This window comes from Schistocerca nitens, chromosome 4 (assembly GCF_023898315.1).
Source record: "Schistocerca nitens isolate TAMUIC-IGC-003100 chromosome 4, iqSchNite1.1, whole genome shotgun sequence".
NCBI classification, from domain to species: Eukaryota; Metazoa; Arthropoda; class Insecta; order Orthoptera; family Acrididae; genus Schistocerca; species Schistocerca nitens.
In genome coordinates this window covers 195,919,887-195,944,580 of record NC_064617.1, presented here as the reverse complement: position 1 = coordinate 195,944,580, position 24,694 = coordinate 195,919,887, and the positions used below count along the sequence as shown (strand labels likewise).

Below are 24,694 nucleotides of genomic sequence, written 5' to 3'. Positions count from 1 at the left end.
ACCATCCCCCTGTGGAAGCAAAGCACTGGTATTGAAGAGTCTCACCGAGAAGAGGACGTGGTGGTCAGAGTGGGTTGACCACACTGCAGCAGTCAGTGGACACTGCACTGTATGAGGCAGTGGACATCTCATGTAGTCTCAATGGGAGGCTTGCCATCATCTATGCTGGGCCAGTTGCAGTTGTGTCTCAGGGAAGATGTATGCTGGCTGAACTCAGTCCAATGAGACAGTTGCCGTCACAGCATTCAGCAGAATGTCTGTTGTTTGTGCATGTCTCTGGAGACCTTTGTAAGGCCAGAATATGGCACTTGAAGTGTAGGTTTAATGCCCTCTGCACAGAGCATCACATGTGTACAATGCTTGAGGTCTCGGTGCATAAAAGAGAGCAGTGTACCATATTGCAAAACCTTTGGTGACCGGATTTTGGACACATGCTATTGTAAGCAGCATAAAATATTTAGTTGGTCTTGTATGGTCATGTCGATAGTTTCTGTGTCGACAAAAGCACCAGGAAGACAAATGTTTTGCCATAAACTAATTCTGCTGCTGATGCATTGATGTCTAGCTTGAAAGCTGTCCATAAGCCGAGTAACACCGCAGGACGTGCTGACGTCCAAGATTCATCATGGCACATTAACGCTGCCTTCAGAAAATTGTAACAGCACTCAATCAAGCCATTGCTTGCCACGTGGTAGCTTGTGGTCTTGTGACAGGCGTATCTACAAAACTCAGCCAGCTGAGTGAACTGGTCTGACTCAAACTGGTACCCATGGTCGTATTAACATCCAGTGGGCACCAAGTCTCACCAACCATGTCAATGCGAAAATGGAAGCTAATGTGTTGCTTGCGATACTCTCCGTTGGTACTGCTTCAGGCCAGCAGGTATAACAATCAATCATGGTCAGCAAATACTGCTGTCTGTCTGATGGTGGAAGTGAGCCAATCACAACCAAATGCACATGGGTGAAACATGTGGTGGTATCTGGGAAATTGCCAATCAGAGGAATGTACTTGTTGACAAATCTTGCATCACTGGTACTTGAGACAGGATTTGACCCACTCGTGGAAGTCTTCCTCCTGTGTCCAGACTCACATAGTGCTGAGTTCCAGATGGAAGGTTGGTTGCACACCTGGATGGCATAACTTGGCTGCCAGGTGTTGTCCACCCATTGTTGGAGTGCTGCACCAGTGGCTATCTGGCTCGCATCCACAGTAGCTAGCAATGCGTCAAGCTTCGAGTGTGCTAAAAGCACAGCATGAGCCATGTTCTTCTTTCGAGTCTTAAACATGGAGCACAAATTATCTGCTCAGTGCACAAGAGATTTGTCATTAACATTAAGATCTCACAATGCTTCTGTCAAAGGTTCATGTAACTCTGCTGCATGCGGAAGGTGTTGCATCTAGATATTAAGCATACCCGAGAACCAGCATAGTTCCTTTATTGTAGCTGGCCTGGATAGCTGTAGTATTGATTCCACCTTCTCTGTCAGAGGAAGGGAGCCCACAACTGAGATCTTATTACTAATAAATGTCATTTCTGGCTCCCCAAAAACACACTCGGCTATGTTCAGAACAACTCCATTTGCTGTGGTCATCCAAATACCTCACACAAGTGCTGACAATGTTGCTATGGATTGGTGGAGAACACCAGGATATTGTTGAGATATGCAAAGTAGAATGGTAGTCCTTGAAGAACGGAATCTATAGATCTTCCACTTTTGAGCTGCACTATGTAAGCCGAAGGTCATAAACATGCTCTCGTATACACCAAAAGGTGTGATTATGGTGGTCTATGGAATGTCTTCGGCAGCTACAGGTATCTGGGTGTATGCTTATGCACAGCCCAAAACAGTGAAAATGGCTGCACCATGTAGCAAGCAATTATAGACCCTTAACAGTAGTACGGGGTATCTGTCACAAACTGTTCGAGAGTGAAGTGCATGATGGTCACTGCATAGGTGACAGGCTCCACCTTTCTTTGGTATATGCCTTCCTGTAAAACTGAATTAAATTCAGCTTTCACAACTGCTAAATGGTCTGGAGATAAGCTTCTAGGTCTGCACACCTCAGAGAATCCATCTGTTGTTTTAATATGATGCACTGTATCATGTGGTAGGCATCTTGGGCTACCAAGTGGCCTTGTCAAATTCAGGTAGTCACTCAGCAATGCAATATACTCACCACCAGAAGCCTGCAGCAACTTGTTGCTGTGGACTGATATGGTACAGTGAAAGCTGGCGACAGCGAGGCCAGTGATACTGTCCACCAAGTGGGCATTCGCCACATCGGGTAGTAGCCAAAAGTGTGCCAGGAGGTCTGTTCCGATGATGACCTCTGTCATGTCTGTGACAGTGAAATCCCAGATGTATTTGGGGGTGGGGGTGGGGTGGGGGTGCATTTCAAGGTTAAGCAAAGCTCGAACTGTTGAGTGTCATAAGCTGCAATTGGAGAGTTGCTAGCAGCCATCAGACAAAAAGTGGTTGGCAGCTGAGGCAATTTATTTAGTTCCGAACCGGTATCTACCAGGAATTTTATGCTGGACCCTCAATCACTTACAAACAGGAACTTAGACGATGTTTGGCAGTCAGTTCTGCCTTTACCTGATGCTGGCAGCATTTTAGAATGAACAAGGTGGTGAAAACCTCTTTGCCTGATCACCAAATTGACAATGGTACCAACATATCTGTGCATCACTCAGCTCAGTCCTGGTGCGGCTGGCTGTCCTACTCATTAAATGTCATCAGTATCATTCTGTACTGTTTCTGCTGCCATCATGTGATAACAGTGTGCCAACTTGGGCGAACAATATTTCGCCTTTTGCCACAAGCGAGTCAGGGTCAGCCTGCATTACTGTTGATTTGGTTGTTGCACAGTTATCTTGCCCCCATGACTACCCTAACCTGCATGGGTGAAACTGCAACTAAAATTCAGTCACCTATCTCCACAACAGCATCCAGCAGCATGTCCACCTGCACGATGATCTGTGATGCCAAGTGGCTACCCAGTAATGTGTGTAGCAAGTTAGCCATTACCATGACTGTGGCAATGTTACTGCACAGTTGATGTAGGTACTGCAGTGGCTTCCTATCACCAATCTCTTCCTGTGTTAGCACATGCCTAATGCGATATTCCTGGGAAGCAGCCATATGTCCAATCAGTTCTATCTTGAGATTAGTGTATGAGTCCATCTCAGGTGGCGCAGTAATGATGTTTTGCACCTTGGCTGCAAATTGACTTATGATGAGGGCAAACTTAGTCATGTCAGCCATTACTCCCTTGCAACAGAAACTTGCATCTGTTTGTATGAACCAAAGGGCAGGATTGTCTGGCTGGAATGATGACAGGTGGATTTCTAATCTTGAAATGGTGCACTCTTTGACCGTTGCATAATTCACAGAGACTCTGATGCAGTACTGTTCCTCCCAATCATGTTGAGGTCATCTCTTGTTGGTTTGTGCAGGGAATTGCTGCCCAACCCTTGCTCGATGTTTTCTATACTTAGGAGGAATAACCTCAGGAATAAGAGAACAGATTTTATTGATTCCAATATGTAAGCCTACTCTCCACATTATAACTGAAGGATAACTTGATTGACGACTTAGCCTCCTTGTAGAATTACAATTTGAATCAGAATGGGCGCTATAATACTTCATAGCATCGTGCCAGAGAGTAGCCAAATAGAAAAACAACAGGGATAAATTTTAAATCTAAGAGTAACCACGCACATGGAGAAATGATTTGTACATGCAGTATGGTGATCCTAATGGCCAGGTGTAGAACTGCTATGCACATAAAACACTGCACTGTCACTGCACAACACTGCAACTTTATGTGCGTGCATGGAGGCTGACACGTAGGACGCTAGAGAATCTTAATTTTATCCACTGCTTTTAGCATTATTTCTGTGACAGTATTACTTGTGTAAAAAAGAAAAATAAACCTGTTCAATTGGAAATCATGAGTTTTATTTCAATACAATGAAATAACAATCATGATTTGTGGCTGAAGGTAGTTTGTTTTTCTATTTTACAATACATAAAATCAAAAGCAAAGAATATCTTATCAGCTGAGGCATAGATTTACATGTTTTATTACTGTTACAATTATTATTTTATTTTATTTGGCATTTGATAACAGTACAATACAGCCCTACATATTAGACATACAATATATTGCAAATATGTGTTACAAATGTGTTCTTAAATATTCATTTCCAGAACATCTAGGTATTACAGATTTTAGCTATACTATAATTTCAGCAGATATCACACACACACACACACACACACACACAATGATGGAAAAAAATCGTAACACCAAGAAGGAGTTGTGCGACATAAACAAAAGCTGGTAGGTGTGTTTTTACATCTGAAAGATGTCTACCCAAGTTTTATACCAATCCCATAAGAGTTGTGCTAGAAGTGCCACACTGAGAATGCAAATCAGATTTGCTTTAAATACATGAGCATTATTTACCTATGAGATTGGACGTGGTGAGTTAGTCAAGAATGTCTTTAACACAAAAAAGATGCCATTATCAACACCTCACTGATTGATTGGTTGTTTGGGGAAGGAGACCAGACAGCGTGGTCATCGGTCTCATCGGATTAGGGAAGGATGGGGAAGGAAGTCGGCCGTGCCCTTTCAGAGGAACCATCCCGGCATTTGCCTGGAGTGATTTAGGGAAATCACGGAAAACCTAAATCAGGATGACCAGACGCGGGATTGAACCGTCGTCCTCCCAACACCTCACTGAGTTTGAACAAATTCATGTAATAGGACTATGAGAAGCTGAATGTTCCTTCTGTGATACTATTGAAGGACTTGGCAGAAATGTAGCTCTGAGCCAGGTGCCCTATAGCATATAGGTGCCAATTCCATGGGGCCTGAGGGGGCCCGAGCCCCATCAAAAATTCATTTGGGGGGGGGGGGGCAATAATTTAAGAAAATTATTAGTGATAATATGATTTGTAAAATCACAAAATTATGTTAGAATTTTTTATTTTCCTTGTTTGATGATAGTTACCTTTTAAAATACATTCAGTAATGAGTTAAAACAAATAATTATTATGGTAGTAAGCAGGTTAACTGAAAACAAGTGGTGTGAATCATGATAGTGTTACGGTGCTGCAGGCACACTTAGAATTTGTCCTGGTGCCTGAACCATCGGGTAAAGTCTGGCACCAGCGAGCCAGTGCCGCGGCCATGGCAACATTGTAAAAACTGGAGCAGAAGTGCCTGGAACCCTCTGCCTCGCATTGCCTTGATGCTTCAAGACATTACGACGATGCGGCTGCATAAAGCCCACCCTGCTGTCACAGTCATTCAGTGTGGATAGTTTCATTCAGTGCATGCTGCAGACGTGTTTAGTGTTCCAACTTTAGTGTCCAGTGGACTATTTTATATGGCTATATTTTATTTGTTTACTTTAGTCTCTTAGTGTATTATGAATTAAGTTTGCAATGGATAAATTTATTACCAAATAGGCGATACTACAAGTCAACCTCCAACAATTATTGTGTTGTCAATAGCTTCGTCGTCTTCAGGCAAGAACTGTTCACAACCAAAACCTGAACAATCCAGTAAGGGAAGATCATTTCAGAAGTCTTGCTTGATCAAATATACATGGCTAGAATATGAAACATCTACCAAAAAAGTTTTTTAGAAAACCTGCAAAGAGGCAGATGGTAAAAATCTATTACAATTTTCTTCAAAAAAAGAAGATGCATTTACTTCCATAGGGTTTTCTAACTGGAAAAAGGCTTTGGAAAAATTCTGTCTTCATAAAAAAAAAAACATTTGTGCATAAAGAAGGTGTTCTGAAACTAAATTCTATCACTGACTGAAGTGTGGCCTCCCAACTGAATGAACAGTTAGATAGTGATATGAAGAAAGGCCATTTAGCTCTTGAGACAATTTTTACTACCGTGCAATCTCTATGCGGACAAGGACTAGCAATCAGAGGGCATGAAGATGTAAGCTCAATTTTTTTTCAATTGTTGGAACTCCAAAAGAATGACATACCTGAGTTTAAAGTTTGGTTATGGCATTCAGGATGTATGTGGACATGCCACAATATTCAAAACAAGATCATTGATCTACTAGGAAAGTCTGTGTTGAGAAAGATATTGCCTTCAATCAAGAAGGCTGAACATTTTTCTATTATGGTTGACGAAACAAGTGATTCTTCGATTCACGAACAAGTGTCATTTTGTATTCGTACTGTCGATGATTCCTTAATCATCAACGAAGACTTTATTGTCTTATATGAGACCCCCAACACTGAATCACTATCTCTGTTTAGTATTTTAAAAGACATTTTTGCTCGTCATGATTTGTCAATGGATAACTTAAGAGGACAGTGCTATGATGGTGCCTTGAATACAAGAGGTAAGTTCAAAGGACTAAAAAATATAGTTTTGGATATACAACCAAAAACGTGTTATGTGCACTGCACTGCTCACAGTTTAAACGTGGCAGTTGTAGACAGTCTCCACCATCTTATGTCTAAGAGGGATATTATGGCTTTAGCCAAGGACTTATTAAACACCATAAGGGAATCCAACAAAAGTATGGGACTTTTCAGAAGCAAATGCTGTGAGAGCACCAACGACCAAGCTGGTCTATGACCCCTTTGCCCGACTCAATGGAATATGTCAGAATATTGAAAAACTTTGAAGAACTTCTAGAGTTTTTTGGAAACATTTTCTGCAGAGCACAAAACAGAGGCAGGTTACAAATGTGCAGGCTACCTTGAGTCAATGTTACAATTCAAGAGTTATTTCTTTTTACGTTTTTATTGCCTTGCAATGAACCCAGTAGAGGTTGTCAATGAAAAAATTCAATGCCCTCATCTAAATGTTGCTGACCTGGAAAAAATATATGAGGGCTTGATTTGCATATTGAATGGAAGGCATGATAGTTTTGAACGCTATTGGAAATTGTGTTTAAAAGAAAAACCTTCACAGGTCGATGATCCTTCGCTTCCTCGGAATCGGAGTGTGGTGTCACCGCCAGACACCACACTTGCTAGGTGGTAGCTTTAAAATTGGCTGCGGTCCATTAGTATACGTCGGACCCGCGTGTCGCCACTGTCAGTAATTGCAGACCGAGCGCCGCCACACGGCAGGTCTAGAGAGACTGACTAGCACTCGCCCAGTTGTACAGCCGACTTTGCTAGCGACGCCACACTGACAAATACGCTCTCATTTGCCGAGACGATAGTTAGCATAGCCTTCAGCTAAGTCAATTGCTACGACCTAGCAAGGCGCCATTTATTCTTTGCTATGTATCTAATGAAGCATGTACAGTAACAGGACCAATGTTCACCAATTGTGGATTAAAGTTAAGTATTCCAGAAGCTACGTACTTTTCTTTATAGCATTCATTAAGTATCCTGTTTCAGACCTCACGCCATCCTGTGTGAGCTTATAGCGTGCATTTCGGCTTCCTCAAACAACACGGTGTTGGCACTTCTGCCGACACTTCACGGAGTATACCAAAGAAGTGTGAAAACAATGAAGCCAGCTCACCGCACACTTTGAAAACCTCAAAGGAATACTACAAAGCTATTTACATTGAAGTTTGTGAAATGGTGCAATCTTGCATTACTGAGTAGTTTGCTTCAACTGGACTCACACAAATCATTGCAGTAGAACAAGAGGGCTTGCTTTTAGTAAACAGAGGTGAAACAAATTTGGAAAAATCAACTGGGTTTTTCAAAAATGGCCTAGACATTGAGAGACCGTGCTTACACTTCACTAAGTTAGCCGATATCGCTAATAAAAAACAACTGGTCTTAAAAAAATGCATGATGCAAGAAAGTACATTACACAAGAGCCTGCAGTTGGAGAACTGTTATGTGAAGTAGTGAACTGGATTAAGCTTCTCCAAGTAGTTCCAATCATGACAGCAACAGCAGAATAGTCACCTAGTGCCCTCAGACATCTGAAGTCATATCTCCAATCAACAATGGGACAGAAGTGATTAAACAACTTGGCTGTTCTTCATGCCCACCAAGATGTTTTGGGTGAATTGGATATCCGACCAGTCATCAGCGACTTCATATTCAGTAATCCAGTCAGACGGCTGACACTTGCACCTTTCTAAAGACACTCTAGCCCTAATAATGGAATTTAGAGCAATATTAGAAATCTTTATAAAATAGGGAATTACATGTATGCATACATACATAATGTTAAATGTTCAGTTTTGAGATATTAGTACTATTTTAGTACCGTATTACTATATTACTATAATACTTTATTAGTTATTTACAAATCCTTAAATATTTTTAGGGTGTAAGATCCAATTAAAACCCACTATTTACTTACTTTTTGACTGACAGTATTAGGCATACTTTATTAACTGTATTAAAGCATTAACTTTGAGATATTGTTTTTACTTAATGAACCAGGAACCTTATTTAAAGTAAGCTTAAATTAGCTTTTTCACTTATTAATCGTGCTGTTACTGTGCTACAGCAATATTTTATGTTTTATTCTTTTAATGATAATTTTGGATTTGTTTAAATATAATTTCTGTCTTTTCAGAGCTATATATTCACTGAAACTTCCTGGCAGATTAAAACCGTGTGCTGGACCTAGACTCGAACCTGGGACCTTTGCCTTTCGCGGGCAAGGTACTGGCAGAAGTAAGGCTGTGAGGACGGGGCATGAGTCGTGCTTCGGTAGCTCAGTTGGTAGAGCACTTGCCCGCGAAAGGCAAAGGTCCCGGGTTCGAGTCTCGGTCCGGCACACAGTTTTAATCTGCCAGGAAGTTTCATATCAGCGCACACTCCGCTGCAGAGTGAAAATCTCATTCTATATATTCACTGATCGTATGACCCTAAAATGTTTAAAAAAATTTAAAACTCACTATTTTTCATCTAAAATTTAGAAAATTCCCCCCCCCCCCCCCCCTCTCAATATTTTTTATAAGTCGGCGCCTCTGAGCATACATTCCACTGACCCCAAACCAATGCCAAACGAGAGCTCAGTGCAGGGCAGAGTGGAGGTCTGTTGAGTTTTCTAAGAAAGCTGGTTCTGTCTCGGTGCCAATGATGGCTGTATATTGGTTAGAAGGAGGCCAGTTGAGAGTCTGCAGCCAAACTGTCTGTGTGCTAGACACATTGGATCTACACCTCAAGTTGCGGTCTGGGGTGCAATTTCATGTGACAGAAGGAGCACTCTCTTGGTTATCCCACATACACTGACTGCAAATTTGTATGTTAGATTGGCACGAAATTACAAATGGTTCAGGATTTTTCTGAACAGACCTCATACCTATGTAATCTATATCTAGGTCACTTTTAGCAGCTTAACTAAATAAATGCCATAATGAATTACAGTGAATCACTTGGGCACACATTTCTTCATAGTTCAAAGCCTTTGTTTGTGCACATTCATTAACTGCTAGTCATGCTTTGTATCTAAAAATGTGTCCTTGGAGGTTCTTTTTAATTCTGAAAATCCATTTGGTCTTTACTGGCTTTACATCTGAGAGTAAATTACCTTTTGCCATGTCTGATTTTCAGCATCTGACTCCAATTTTTCTTTATTTACCTGAAGCCAGTTGTTTCATTCTTTACATCATAAATTATCTTCTAATAATGATGAACCTTGACTCTCTGTGTCTGTAGAGTAAAAGGTCACATAACTATTCATAATTTTTGTTTTTTGAGTTCTTGATGATCATCTGAGCATATGATTTTGCTGTGAGGATGCAGACTTTTTACTTGTGTCCAGTGAATTTGAGCTGCTTTGTTCAGAGCTGTTTCAATCAAGGAAAATGCATCTTTAGTCATCCCTATTCTCATCAATAATAGGCTCAGTTTCAACTATTTCTGGTTCATCTTGCTTAATTTTGGGAATAATTTCTAGCTCCTGAGACTTTTTAAGCTCCGTCATATCATCATACTTCTGGACAGTATTTTCTTTAATATGTTGACTGCATGCACAGTGAGGGATGTTTTGTCGCCAGACCAGACCAGACCATGGCTTCAGGTGTGAGGCTCTGCTATGGCCACCGGCTGACACACTGCATCAGTCATACGGCTCTGCTGTGCCCGCTGGCAGCCTCGTGGCAGTCAACATGTTAAATATCACATCTCTCACTCTTATTAATTTTTGTTGGATGGGTTGAAACAGCCAATATGCATTGCTCTGTTCACAACATCCTGTCAGCATGCATTCAGTGTTCTTCTTATCCCATTTGTGCCTGCTTGCTTCAGGTAGATGAATGAAGGCCTTGTTGTCAGACATTCTTAAATGGAGAAAGTTTGGTGTTCTTCTGGTAATGGCTTCCTCTGGTGTCACATCATTTCAAGGTTTTGTAGGTGATCTATTAATGAGGCAAGGAGCTGTAGAGACTGCTTTCCACCAACATGTTTTCAGTTAGCCTCCATCAAATAATAAGCATCTGTATTGTAGTTCCTACTTCCTTGCAGTTTCTCTATAAGTGGCAATGAATTTAATGCCATAATTATTCTTCAAATAGATTGCTGAATTGATACTTTTTTGTAATTTTTAGCAAATTGCATTCACTGGGTAGAATGTGTAGCCTGTGCCCACAATTCACTGTTTTTTCCTTTAACATTCAGTAAAGCAATTTAGTAAAGTGATCACAATTTGAAATAGTGCACAAGAAAAACTATTGTACTAATGCATATACATAATAGTCAGAAAACAGTCCTACGAACAAGCATAAAGAAAACAGATAGAATCAGCAGCACAGAATACATTTGTCAAGAGAGGCATAGATTTTCATTTATAGCAGTACAGATTAAGTCACATTGATGATGTTAGGTACTTGTGAGACTCTGAAGTATTTGTGTAATGACATATGGAATTTATAGCAGTGAAGACATGTTGTGGTAATACTGAAGTTATCAAATAATTTGTTGAAGCAATGATGTTGATGATGGTCAGTTATGGATATGAATTGTTGAGGAATAGTATGTTTTGATAATGTTGAAGGTACGATGTAGTTCAATAGAGAATAGATTTGTCCTATAATATATAATAGTACAAGTATGTTGATATGTGGTTCAGAATATGGATTGCTGTTGAAGATGCTAAACTTGAATAGGTAATTATGAAACAAGGTGATGCCATATCTTAATGAACCCCACAGCTAGAAAATAAATAATTTAATTAAAATGCTTTTGAAAATATTGAGACCTACAGGGTACTAGTACATGTTGATTTAATGTAGTCTGCACTTGTATTAATTTCCCTCATATTAAAAAGCATACACTGTTACAATTTTGTCAGTGCTTTGCTTCAAACATGAAACACATGTTGCAAGGTAAAGAAGGGTTGTCACAATAGAGTTCATTTCTTTACAATAGCTTTGTAAACAAGTTAGATAATTTCCCTCTCTGATACAGCTCTGAAACCAGAATGCAGTTATAAGAATGGCAGTTGTAGCCTATCCGCGATGTTATTCAAATTGTACATGGAGCAAACTGTAAAGGAAATCAAGAGGAACTTTGGAAAAGAATTAAAGTTCAGGGAGAACAAATAAAACTTTGTGTTTTGCAGATGAGATAATAATTCTGTCCTTGATGGCAAAGGACTTGGAAGAACAGTTGAATGGAGTGGATAGTGTCTTGATGTGAGGTTATAAGATGAACATAAAAAAAATGTAAAGCATGGCCTATGGGATATATGCTAACTGAATCAGGATATGTTGAGAGAACTAGATTAGGAAATGAGGCATTAAAAGTAGTAGATCTATCTGGGCAGAAAAATAACTGTTGATGCCGAAGTAGAGAGGATGTAAGAAGCTGACTTGCAATAGTAAGAAAAACATTTCTGAAGAAGAGATGTTTGTTAACACTGAATATAAATTTGAACATTTGGGAGTCTTTTCTCAATGTTTGAAATGGAGAGGAAAGAAATTTATGGCATAACTTGATTAAAAGAAGAGACTAGCTGATGGAACACATCCTGCGGCACAAGGAATACTTCATTTGGTAATGGAGGGAAATGTGGAAGATAACAACCATAGAGAAGGACCTACACTTCACCACAGTGAACAGGTTTAACATGATGTAGGTGTATAGTTATGCTGGGATGAGAAGACTTAGACAGTCTAAAACCACCCTGTCCTACCATATAATTAAAATACTGTTGAATAACTGTTGTAAAAAAAGAACAGTCACATTCCAGTCTGTGCACACAAGACATAGAATTGATTAAAAGAAATTGCAGGGCACAAGTGTTAGGATCTAGGTGTTGTTGTTGCTGCTCATTGTCCTGACATAAAAGGGGGTATGATTTCATGAGAGGGTGCCTGGGTCTTGAAAGTGTTTAAAAACAATATGTTGATTTTCCTCTTGGGCTCAATATTCTGGCATAATTCTTTAATCCAATAAAATTGTCAATAAAGTAATTCTGTCATGTTCTCAAAATAATATAATTTGGCATAAAATGAAATTCTTTCAAATGAAACACCAACTGAAATCATCATAGTATATATTCTCCCACTTGTGAATAATCACAAAACTATTTTTCATATTTCTTCATACATCTGAATAAATTTCACATGGGTGCTATGCAGTCAAGTTACAGTCTTATTTCCTCATGTCCAATCAACAACTCAGGTACAATATGACTTCATACAAGTATCATTCATATCGATATTTGTTCACAGTTTACATATTTGTTGAATAGTTTACACTGAATAATAACTGAAAGTTTTTTTAAACAAATGTGGAATAGAGGATGGGTAACTAAAGGGAAAGGATGGGCAGAGAACACATTACTTCCATCCACAGAGGGCACTGTGGTAATGCACTGGTGAAAATTGAAAATTTGTGCCAGACTGGGACTCAAACCTGGATGCTCCACTTCTCTAGAATGACTGCTTCAACAGCCTTGGCCAGCCAGACACACTTTCCATCTGAGCCAATTCACAATTTATCATACACTGCAATGCACTGTCCCTCATCTGTTAACCCCCTACACACAAATTATTGGCTCCCTTAGGAGTTCAGATGATAATAGTGCATCTGCACTGAAACAAACATCAAGGAGCCATCGCATTCTTACAGAAATGTAAATATCTGAATGTATATACAAATTGCAGTTTTGTTAAATTCAAATAATCAATTATTTTTAGAAACAATAAATTATAATGGGTTTTAACACTTTTATATGTTGGTAAGATCAAAATTCTCTGCTAATAACTGATAGGTGTAAACATAATTAGTCACATATATATTATCAATGTTTCACCCTGACAACTTGACAATATGAAAACATACATTTTCAGAAATAAAGAAGATAAATAAAAATTATATATGAAATAAGGGTCCCCAAACATTGAAATAAATCAGTAAACTCACACTGCAAAAATATGCTTTGCCACTGTTACAAAACATTATAAGAACAAAAGGTCTATCATCGTGTTATAAATTAATACAGCTGTATTGCCTCCCACTATACTCTGGAATTGAACAGGATGGACTAGCATGCAGAGCTGCATCAAACCAGTCTTTGAATTTTACGCCACAACAACATGGCCTAAGAACTTCCCTGAATTTTTAAAATTAAGAATGCTGCCTTTTTGTCAGACACTTTTAAAAATTGAAATTTAGACAAGTTGCAGCTGATAATTGATGTTTGGATAGCTGAAGCACAAAATAAAAATTATCATCTACAGATAGGGAACAGCAGATCAGATTTCATACTGTACATGCTGTGTTCTCAATGCTTGCAGCAAACAAATAATACTTAAAGTGTAACTCCAAGGGATCTAGCTGCCCAGGAATATTGATCTGAGAGTACGTCTTCAACTTCATTGTGGGAATATCACCTGAAGAGCAAGGATCATGTACAAATTGCAGACATTCTAAACAGCATGACTCATGTTATCACATTATTTGGCAGTTATTACCAAATAGTTTTTTTGTTTAATTCAGCATTTTATGTCGCACTCCTATAATAGTTTACTTAAAATTATTACTTTCTCCCTAATAGTTGCTTTGTTACATTCAAGACTTCATTTTCATTTCTTTTCCATATTAGTAAAATTTTTTGTTCTTTTCATCAGTCCATTTATGAGGCAGTTTTTCCTTTTGTTTATGTCTTATAATAGAGCAGTATGGAACCATCATACTTGTTCTTGTATCACTCCTGAAATCAATATAATTTTTTCCTTCATTTGATCCCATTTTGTGAACAGCACAGTTACATAAAATAGATAATTTCTTATTCACACAGGAATTCATAAATTTTTCTTGTCCACTGCATAATTTCCCTATTACTGATGACAATAGTGCAGTTAGTTTAACAGGAAGTAATTTTTGTACAGAGACATCAATAATTTAAGACTTATAAGGAACACATGGAGTTGAAAATCTTAGTGAGAAAATAGTTATTTGTTTATAAACTGATACATCTAATCTGAAAGCCCTCATTCATCTCTACTCTCTTAGCATTTTACTTTATTGAAAAACATCATATATTAAAACTATTCACAATCAATGTTCCCATGTTCCAGAACATTCAAATTTTAAGTAATGGTTATTCCCAAAATTCGGTGTCGCAGTCTTGGGTAGCTGAATTTTTTGTTTCATTATTGCCTTCATTCACTAGGAGAACCTGTTAGTTCTTCAACTTTCCAATCCTGAAAACATTTTTTATCCATTTTAGGCAGGTTCTTTGAACAGCCACAAAAGCAGAAATAATATGCATAAAGTAGTACTTGTAAATTTGAATTGGATGATTAGAAATAGATATAGTTAACACATTCTGATTGCTGCCTGCAGAAATTATGGACACATCATACTTTTCCTAACAGTCAGTGCTTGAAGAATCTTTGAGCACAGCTTTTCTGATTGTTACTTCACGATGCATTATTTTCGATCACTGATGTCTTGAAGTCAGATGTTCACTCTTTTAGTACTTTGGAGAGCTGCTAAACAGATGTTCCTGCTTCCACATAGTGGTATATGACTTGAAAACCATATTACAGGCATGATCAGTTCCCACACACTTGTTGTTGCAGAGTGCTTCCATAGTTGTCTTGATCACAAAAGTTTGCCATAAAATGGGGGACAGTTTGACTGATGAAGAAATTCTGAGGCTACTTAAAGAATCTGGTTCAAAAATTGATGATAATGGTTTTTAAATTGATGGCAGTATTTCTGAAAAAGACAGTAATCTGCTTTCCTTTTTCCTCTTATAAGTAGGAGCCACACTATGAAGTCAAAGAAGTTTATTATATCTAGGGGGCTGCATCGGTCACTGGGGCCCAACTGGGATGTGTTTAACAGACTATGTTTTATTTACTATAACTTTATGCTGTCTTATTTTGCTCTCTTCTGTGGCAATATGAAAATGCAGCTGGATGTAACATCCTTCTCATACGACCATGTGACCAAATTCATTCTGCACCAAGAGCCTCCTGTTCCTAATCTATTAACAGTTCTCCAAATAATTTAAGGTAGGTGGTAACTGCAGTACATTTCTTCCCTTGGAGTGCAGTTCTCTTGCTTAGAAGCACTTTCTTGCCTCAGAAAACACATCTAAATCTGGCTTGATGTTTAATGGTAAAATTTGTTGCAAAAAAAGCTTTTTATAAATTTGAGATGATGTGCTGCAGCTATATAATTGTACATCAAGTATTTTGGGTTTTCAGTCTGCTTCTTCCATTTTATTTCTCCTGCCACTCTGCATCTTATGGGTGGTGGTGTGGTGCTGGCTAAGGGCTGGAACTGGGGTTAGTCTAAGACACCAAGTAGCTATGCAGACTGACTCATTTAAGACCACATCCACATGCTTGGTGTGGACCAATGCTTACCAAACTGGTGCTCTGTATTTTTCCATAGAAAAACTAAGTCCCAGCATAGTTGACTGGAGAAACTGGAGATCTGGTGCCCACATATAACTTAGCAGCTTTCTCAAAATGTTTCTGCTGCAATTTTTCCTTTGAAACCCATACAGTGCATTCTAAGACATATGGTGCGATCCAGAGTAATTCTCATATGTTTTGGTGTGTCACAGTTATGAGTTTCTGAGTCTCTCCATTTAAAATTCAGTTTTCTTTTGGCATCTCTGTTTCTTAAGTAGAAAACATATACTTGGGTCTTTCCTTGATTCGGCTTGAGATGGGTCAGATCATAATATTCTCCTACCTTTCAAGAATGTTGCTTACTTTGACTTCATCTTCCTCAAAGGTACTGCCTTGGACCCTGACAGCTGTGTCATCCACACAGATAAATTGCCTTTGACCTCGAAAATCTAGATGATTATTCACATATATGATGTAGAGATTCAGTGACAACACACTGCCTTGAGGTAATCCACTTTTCTGGTTTCCCTAGCGGCTCTTCTTACCTTGTGACATTAAACAGACTCTTCTTCTGTGGAGCATACTTCTGATTACAGTTGTCTGTCTGAAATTTCTTGCTATCTTGTATTGCTATCTCGTATAGCTTTGGATAAGTCTTGGGTGATTCACCATGTCCTATGTAGCATTGAGCTCTACAAACTTCACCAGTGATTAGCTTTTCTCATACCCATCTTCGAAGTGGTGGGTAAGGTTAAGAAACTGGTCCATCCACACTTGATGAAATCCTTGTCAGTATAATCAAAGACTGTATACAGGTGACACCAAAGAAAGGTAGGACAAATAGTCTTTGGATCTTTATGTTCTTCACCCAGCTTGACATTAGCTCTGGCATGTGCTTTTCTTTACACTTCAGATATATGAGCAGATTCAACACACTCATTCACTGATTTAATCAACCACTTTATAGTCTTTGGCCCAAACTTCTTCAGCTGCTCCCTTCTTATATCATCTGGGCCTGCAGCTCTGTTAAGTTTTCATTTGCATTATGGCACTATCAACTCTATTGTTGTAAAAGGCAAGTTCGGAAAATTATTTTCCTCCTGGGTTTCACTGTTCTTAAATGCTTGGTGAGTTATTCATTTGGTGTTAAAAAAGGGAATTCCTCTAACAATTCTTTTAGGATCATTGCTTAGATTTTTAACTAGTTTACATGCCCCACTACTGTTTTGAGCCATATCTAGATTCCCTAAAAGATATGGGCATTTTTACCTTTCCTTCTGTGATACATGTAATCAGCTCTTCACCTGCTTCAGTGGTGTCTTCAGCTAGTGGATCTCTTTTGCATTTGTCTTGACAGATCTTAAGTAGGCTAACTGTCTTCACTGAGACCAAACATGTATCGTGTTCTGCACCTACGAGGTATGTGTTTCTGAGAGATCGTTTTTGCTAGGGCTATGAAATCCTCATACAATTTTGAAGTCACTTTAAGTTTTACAACTTCATTGTCAAATTCTTTTGAGAAACTTTCCCAGCATGCCTTTCTGAAGTTGAATCATCATTTAAAGTGAACTTCTTCTGGGATGGTAATTCCAACTACTGCATATATTATGTGCTAAGTCGTCAGTTTGATAACACCTCTAGGCCTCTGTTAGTCAAAATATACAATTATGTTGTGATTCAGTCTGTGGTTAGTCACCAAATTGTAAATTTCAAGTTGTTAATCAGAAAGGACTCAGTACTGAAAGTGCACTGTAAATATGATGCCATTCTGCAAATCAGAATGGGAGTGATGCGCAGGCTAGTAATATGCAAACTACATAGCTCCATTAGCTCCATAAATACAAGTTGACCATTGTAAAACACTCTTAACACATAAAAAACGAAGCACCATGAAGGAATTATCTGAATGGGATGGAAATTGATAGATGGGATGTACAGACAAACAAATGATTACAATTTCAGAAAAATTGGAGGATTTTATTCAAGAGAAAGATCTTCACAAATTGGGCAAGTCAATAATGCATTGACCCACCTCTGGCCCTTATTCAAGCAGTTAGTCAGCTTGGCACTGATTGACAGAGTTGTTGGATGTCCTCCTGAAGGATATCATGACAAATGCTGTCCAATTGGTGTGTTAGACTGGCAAAATCCCGAGCTGGTTTGAGGGCCTTGCCCACAATGGTCGAAACATTTTCAGTTGGGGAAAAGCCCAGTGAGCTTACTGGCCAATGTGGGATCTGACAAGCACAATGAAAACTCTCACCGTGTGCACATGGACATTTTCTTGCTGAAATGTAAGCCTAGGATGGCTTACCATGAAGGGTTACAAAACGTGGTGTAGAATATCACTGATGTACTGCTGTGCTGTAAGGATACCACAGATGGTAACTAAAGGTGTCCTGCTATTAAATGTAATGGCACCCAAGACAATTACTACTCCTGGTTGTCGGGCCTTATGGTGGGTGACAGTCAGGGTGGTATCCCACTGCTGTCCAGGGTGTCTCCAGACACATCTTGGCTGGTTATTGGGGCTCAGTTAGGAATCATCACTAAAGACAGTTCTACTCCAGTCAATGATATTCGTGGCTGAATGTGCCTGACACCACAGTAGATGGGGTTGTTGGTGTACAGAGGTCAATATTAGTTGGTATACAGGGTGCTGGGAACTCAGCCCACTTTCAGAGAGCCATATATTTATGTTCCTTGTGGTCATTGAAGCACCAGTTGCATACTGGATTGCTGTTAATGAAAAATCCAGGGCTCTGAGTGCCTCTCTGATGATTGCTTGGCTCTCACATTATGTCATCTCTGTAGGTCGCCTGCTTCCTTCTTAACACTGTTTGACCGTGGTTCACCCATTCCTGCTAAGATTGTCAAATAGTGGCATCACTCCTATTCAAATATCGCGCGATTTGGTAATTATTCTAACTTGCTTCTTTGAGTCCAACTACAGGTCCTCTCTCAAATGCCGAAATCTGTGTGTAGTGTTTACACATCATTGATATGTCCCAAAGTTTACAGTTTTCTGTTATCCATTGATACCTTATGTATATCAGCTTGTGACCAATTTCCATAACTCCTTCATAAGACACTTTTTTTTTAAGAAAAAGGGGTGTATTTCTGGTATCAATAAATGTGAGAAGATCTCAGGTTGACTTCTGCCTATTCTGTTCGTTATTTAACAAAGTGCTCACTAAATCAAGTAATGGAAGGAAGAGTGACACCAAGAAAAGCAGCCAGAGAGAGCGGAAAATCCAGGTCAGAGACATTATAGTCTGTATAATTTTCATATTCTAAGACAATTAACTTATTGCTTATTTTAATATGGTCCAACTATTATTAAATAGATCCTCATAATCTTCATTTCTTACCTGATTGCTTTGCTTCCTACTGATTTATGATTACAAGAAATTCTAAAGTTGTCCGTGACTATCACATCCTGTACAATTTCTTTAACATTAGGTGCAGTATGCTTAATTTCATTTTTAGTTCCACTTGGTCCTTCCATTTGTGTTTTCCTCCCCCCCCCCCCCCCCATTCTAGACGGATAGGTCTGGGAAAAACAATCAATTTCCCTTGCTAATTTCACTAATATATGGCCTCTGTTATTTGTACTATCCAATCAAAAATTTTACTAAAGAAAAAATTCTAGGTTTTTTTTCCACTTTTGTTTTACCTTCCCATCCTAAATCTTTTAGTGAGGTGTACTGTTGTACAGAGTCTCTGTAACATTTCATAGCAATCTTCTACTTCTTCATCACAATGTGAGGTGAATGGCACAATGACTGAAGAATTTCTGTAAAATACCCTTTTTTACTTCAAAAAGGAATAGTAATAATGACCAAGCAAGAATAAGACATGAGACATGCTGCAATCAGGACCATCGAGAATTTGATTTTCCTATATTTATAAAGTAAATTTCATGGTCATTTCTTTGAGAAGGACATAGTGATTTAACTTGCACACGATTGTTCCATTCGAGCCAGTGCTTCATCTCTAACAACCTCAGTGTTGATGGGACATTAAATGCTAATCTTTCTTCCTTTAATTACTTCAAAAGTGACAGTATCATCACAAGATGGTTGATGAAACAACCAAAGGAGATGCTGTGCCTTATGAATAATCTAAGGTATTCATAGTATTATTCTGTTTTAGAACAAGAAACAAAGTAAAATGATTATAAAAGTATGATAGCTATTCCTGACCATTGTGACTTGCTTACCATACCCATTGCAATCTGCCGTGCAAAGGACAGTAGATCTGAGGGCTTCAGAGCAACTTCAGTGTCTTCTTCTTGCGCTTCATTTGAGCTTAGTTCTGTTTATTTGTTAAGACATGATAAAATATTGTATTAGAATATAATACACTTTATTTTCATTAAAATAAATTGAAAGAAATGTAACAACTAATCTAAGAAGGAGGTACTTAAAAGATTTCAACACTAACCTTGCTGAATTACATATCAAGCAAATTATCTAATAATAAGAAAGAAGTATATCATATTATATTAGTGATTTTTGCATTTCAATTGTATTTAATTAAATAAATGCACTTGTGTTTTGTTGTTAACCCTTTTCATCAATTAGCATCAACCTGATTTCACCTGAAACTGGTTCTCATTCTTGCAGTATACAGTGTGCCATTTCTAACAAGTTCCCCCATTCGAAATTTTACATTACTCTTCCACCCCTTCAGGCTGACTGGAATGCAAAACCTGATCTAGCTTTTCCCCAATTAAGGTTTCCTATTGTTTTGCTAAATCTCTTGAAGTGTGTGTTCCAGGGAAAAAGCTTTACCAGTGTCCTCCCTACCCTTGTTCACTTCTAAAATTTTGCTCTTTATCTAATAATATTAATACTGACAAGATGTTAAGCCATAACATAACTTCCATTTTGCTTGCTCCCCCATTAAATTATTCATACGACAAGTCCTCATAGCCATTTTTCATGACTGTTAGTTTTTCCTATCTCCCACTTTCTGCATCAGACTTTTTAAAGATTTAAAGTATTAAAGCAATGCTGTTACTCACATCCTTGAATTATAAAATTAACTATGCAGAGAATTGGAAAACAGTATGCTACTTGATATTTTATTGCAGTAGCTTTACTGCCTTCATCAGGTATTACTTTGCAATGTACTTGTAAATTTGGAAGAAATATGGAGTGAAAAGGTATGCTTTCTTACTTGCCAGTAAAATAATTGTGATATTCAGTGCCACTTACCATTTTGCATGTCATACATGTGGTTATGGGCAATACATGCATTCTGATTATAGTATCCATCTGGTGTACCTGAAGAAAGATATTATTTATAAGAAAATTGTATTTCATAGAAACGCAGATGAAGCTTTCAAAGCACATTTCACCACCCTAGCTACAGTTTGCATTAAAGTCATGTTGCAAGGGATGTTTTGTCTAGTCTCGGCATAAGATTCGATTTGTTTGAAGATGGGGCTAAAAAAGCAAGAGGAACTGTTGGGGACTTTTATAGCAACCTCCAAAAAATCTTAATTGTTGAATGTTGCCAAAAATTAATCAAAAGAAGTAAAGGGTGGTCTCTCCCCATTTGAAATCTAAATGCTGGACAATATTGTAGCTTTCTGTTAGAAAGTTTGGCCTATGAAAGAATTTTCCACAGTGAGCACTTTTGTTGGCTTTGAGTATTCTATGAAATTCTAACAAGAGAAGTACACACATGTTATCTCTGTGTCACTTAGCCCTGAGTGCCCAACACAGTTAAAATGAGCTTAGTACATTGAGCAAAGTGGATTCCACATAGGAAAGGCTTAGGAAAAGTTACCTGTAGATGTTTGAATGGAGTTATTGCTCAGATGCACAGAATAACATATGAAACCACACCATGGCATGCAAAATTAGGAATCTCATTACCTTTAACCAATTATGTAAAAGTAAGAACAGTATAAAATTCTTTCTCAAATGTCTACCTACAGTTCTAAGTACAGGAAATGGTACAGATAAAATAAACTATCAGTGGCACCATATATAGCACCTTAGTAATGAGTTCTATCTATCATTTCTTGTGGTTTATATCAGTTATTATTGGCTTTTACCTCTTGAGCTTAATACAATTAAAAAATATTTTTCAGCATCCATGTATCACTTCCATTTATAAAGCAACTTCTGTGTTCATTATGGAAGTATGATGTACATAATAAGTCTACATTAGGTCAAAAACAGCATTTTTTTTTTAAATTGTAAAATTGGCATACAATTTACTTAATGGTGTTTTTGCCTCTTGTTCACATGTTCTGAAGTCCACTGCCTTTTCCTTCTTTGTTCACAGAGGTTAAGGTTTTAATTGCAATAATTTATGCATAATTGCTGCTGTGGAAGATGGGCCACACAAAAAAACATATCTTGTGGTTTCATTTACTATTTATGAAAAAAAACTCAGAAATGTTGCAAACTATTAATTTAACTTTGTATAAGAAATAACCGATTGTTTATACACTGCATAACATCAACTTATGCGCATTTTAGCACACTTCATATAAGACATTTATGTCATTCAGCCAATAGGCACAAAAGCTGTAAATTTTATATTGTAATAAAATACACTACTGGTGACTGACTGGCTGGAAGAGAGGCAGTAAAAGTGGCAGTCAATGACAGGATAGATAGAGAGTAGTTGTTTGGGGATGGAAAAAGACTTCGTGCTGGTAGAGTGTTGAGAGAAGATTTCATGTAGGTACACAGTGAAGATGAGGTGGTCTTTTTTAGTTTCTAGGTGGTTTACAGCTGTGTAGTCAAAAGCTATGTATTTTGTTAGAGAAGTCTGTGTATGACTTAAGCTGTTTTTGTGAAGCATTTTATACTGTGAACTCCAAAGATTTCACAAAGAGCCTAGACAAAAGAAATAATACACAAAGAAAATGAACATTTTTCTTCATTCAGTGAAGTATATGCAGAGCACTGAGTGCCTTGGCTACCAGTTGCTTGTACTTTTTTTAGCTGGAAAAGGACTTGTGTTTTATTTCAGATAAACTTTTTAATTTGAAACTATGAAGTACAATGTTTTCTAGTTTCATCAGTCAACTCCACCTACTTACATTAATTTAATTCTGCTGTTAACAAGCTCTACAAGTTAACTACAGAATATGAATTTTAATTTCGAAAAGGGAACAGTTTTGCACTGGTTCAAGATCATCCACTATGTTGTTATTTTCAAGCCAAAGACGTTATTTCAAATACAAATGTGAGATTAAGTTCTGCAACCAGGGTGTCAATTCACAAATGAAGTTATAACTTATTTATTTAAGTAAGCATATTATAAAGGTTGCATGCTCCAAACAATAATTCCACAAGACAACAGAGAATTGAAATATACAAAATAAACCAATACCTTTGTGTTCAGGTCAATATACAACAAGATACTCCAGAGTGAAAAACATGCCAAACTGAGCTTTGTGGTTAGTCTATCTGATATGTTGAATTTATTATCTATCTGGATCCAAGGAATTTTTTGTACACTGTTTCATTTAGTGTATGGCCATTAATGTCTACTGGCTGATCATTTTTCTTGTTTGTAATCGCATGATATGAGTGTTGGTGAGATTAAGATCAAACTAAGAATTAGTTGAAGGCCTGTTCAGCTATCATTCTGGTGTGTCTGGTAAGGTACAGTTGGGGGCTTGAATGAATGAATGAATGAACAAATGAGCAGCTGCTAAATGAGAGTCAAACCATGGTATGAAAGTGTGCTACTACAAGAAAGCTGTTAACTTTCTCCAAAAGCACTGAAACTAATACATATTATTGTATCATCAGTGTATTGAGGACAAAATATACGAAAAAAGATTAAATGGGTTTTAGGAAAATTTGTTATCCATAACTCTTCAATTTATTATACTAATACCTCACTCTAACTCTCTGGACTGAAACAACAGAGAAGGACATAAATATCAAGCTAGTTCCTATAACCTCATGAATGACAAAACAGTTTTCTGATAAATAAATCTTGGATCTCACACTCTCAAAATTTACATTGTAATACAACACGAGCCCGTTTAAACAGTATTATTCATTGCAGACTACATCATTATGGTTGGGGTGCTTGTTTAAGTGTGTAGTTATTAGGATATTACTAATTTAGATGATGTTTTGTGTTGCGTACATATAATTTTTCATTTAAAATATTGATGTTGTCAGAACAGAAGGAGAAATTAAAGTTTTTTTTTTCTCAAACACAATGGATCAGTTTAAAAATGTGAGTCATTTGTGTACTGGGAACATCTGAAACAACAAATATACTTCCTAAAATTTTATACGAAAGCAATTTTTAATTTTCTATGATATAACAAGAGAAACGATAGCATTAACTACAATTAAATCATACAATTACATAATTCATAGCAAATCCAACAATAAAACACGTTGGCTCTATCTACAAATGATCAGTTATGAATAAAATACCTGGAGTTGCAAGAAGCTGTGCGTATTTTATTTTATTGTCACAGCAGGATTCTCTCTGTGACACTGCTACCCAGGCCTGCAACATACACATAAGGATATTTATAATTTAAAATCTTAACTTTTTTGAACTTGTGTTAAATAAAAATAGCTACAGGATAATTTATCACTGTTCCTCTCTAACAGCTGAAGCAGTCATCAGTATATGCGAATGATACACAAAATATTTCAAAGGCTAATATAATTACAAAGCCTAAAGAATTATGAGGCATGTTCAGAAAGTAAGTGTACTGTGATAATAACAGTGATAATAATGAGCTGTGTTTTTTTTTTTTCTGGTGATTGGCAACACTGAGTGGTAGACCAATAAAAAAGAGAGAGAGTGGTGGGGCGGGGAAAGAGGAGAGGGCAGAGGATCTCAAGACCAGAACACAGTGTTGGTCGTGCGCAAAATAATTGTGTGG

The 24,694-nt window shown here is 37.8% G+C and overlaps 1 protein-coding gene across 5 annotated transcripts in view; it reads right to left on the bottom strand.

The window, feature by feature from the left end:
• LOC126253248 (uncharacterized) overlaps positions 1–24,694 on the bottom strand; it is a 364,089-nt gene that overhangs the window by 50,261 nt on the left and 289,134 nt on the right. For 3 of the 5 annotated variants that reach the window (XM_049954448.1, XM_049954447.1, XM_049954446.1), the window contains exons 13-15: positions 24,234–24,309; positions 21,024–21,092; positions 20,024–20,118 (exon numbers count right to left, since the gene is read on the bottom strand). In XM_049954448.1, coding sequence (XP_049810405.1) covers positions 20,024–20,118; positions 21,024–21,092; positions 24,234–24,309 — 240 coding nt within the window. Of the gene's footprint in view, positions 1–14,496; positions 14,635–20,023; positions 20,119–21,023; positions 21,093–24,233; positions 24,310–24,694 lie in introns of those variants that run through there. The other 2 variants (XM_049954449.1, XM_049954450.1) reach the window with 2 other exon arrangements.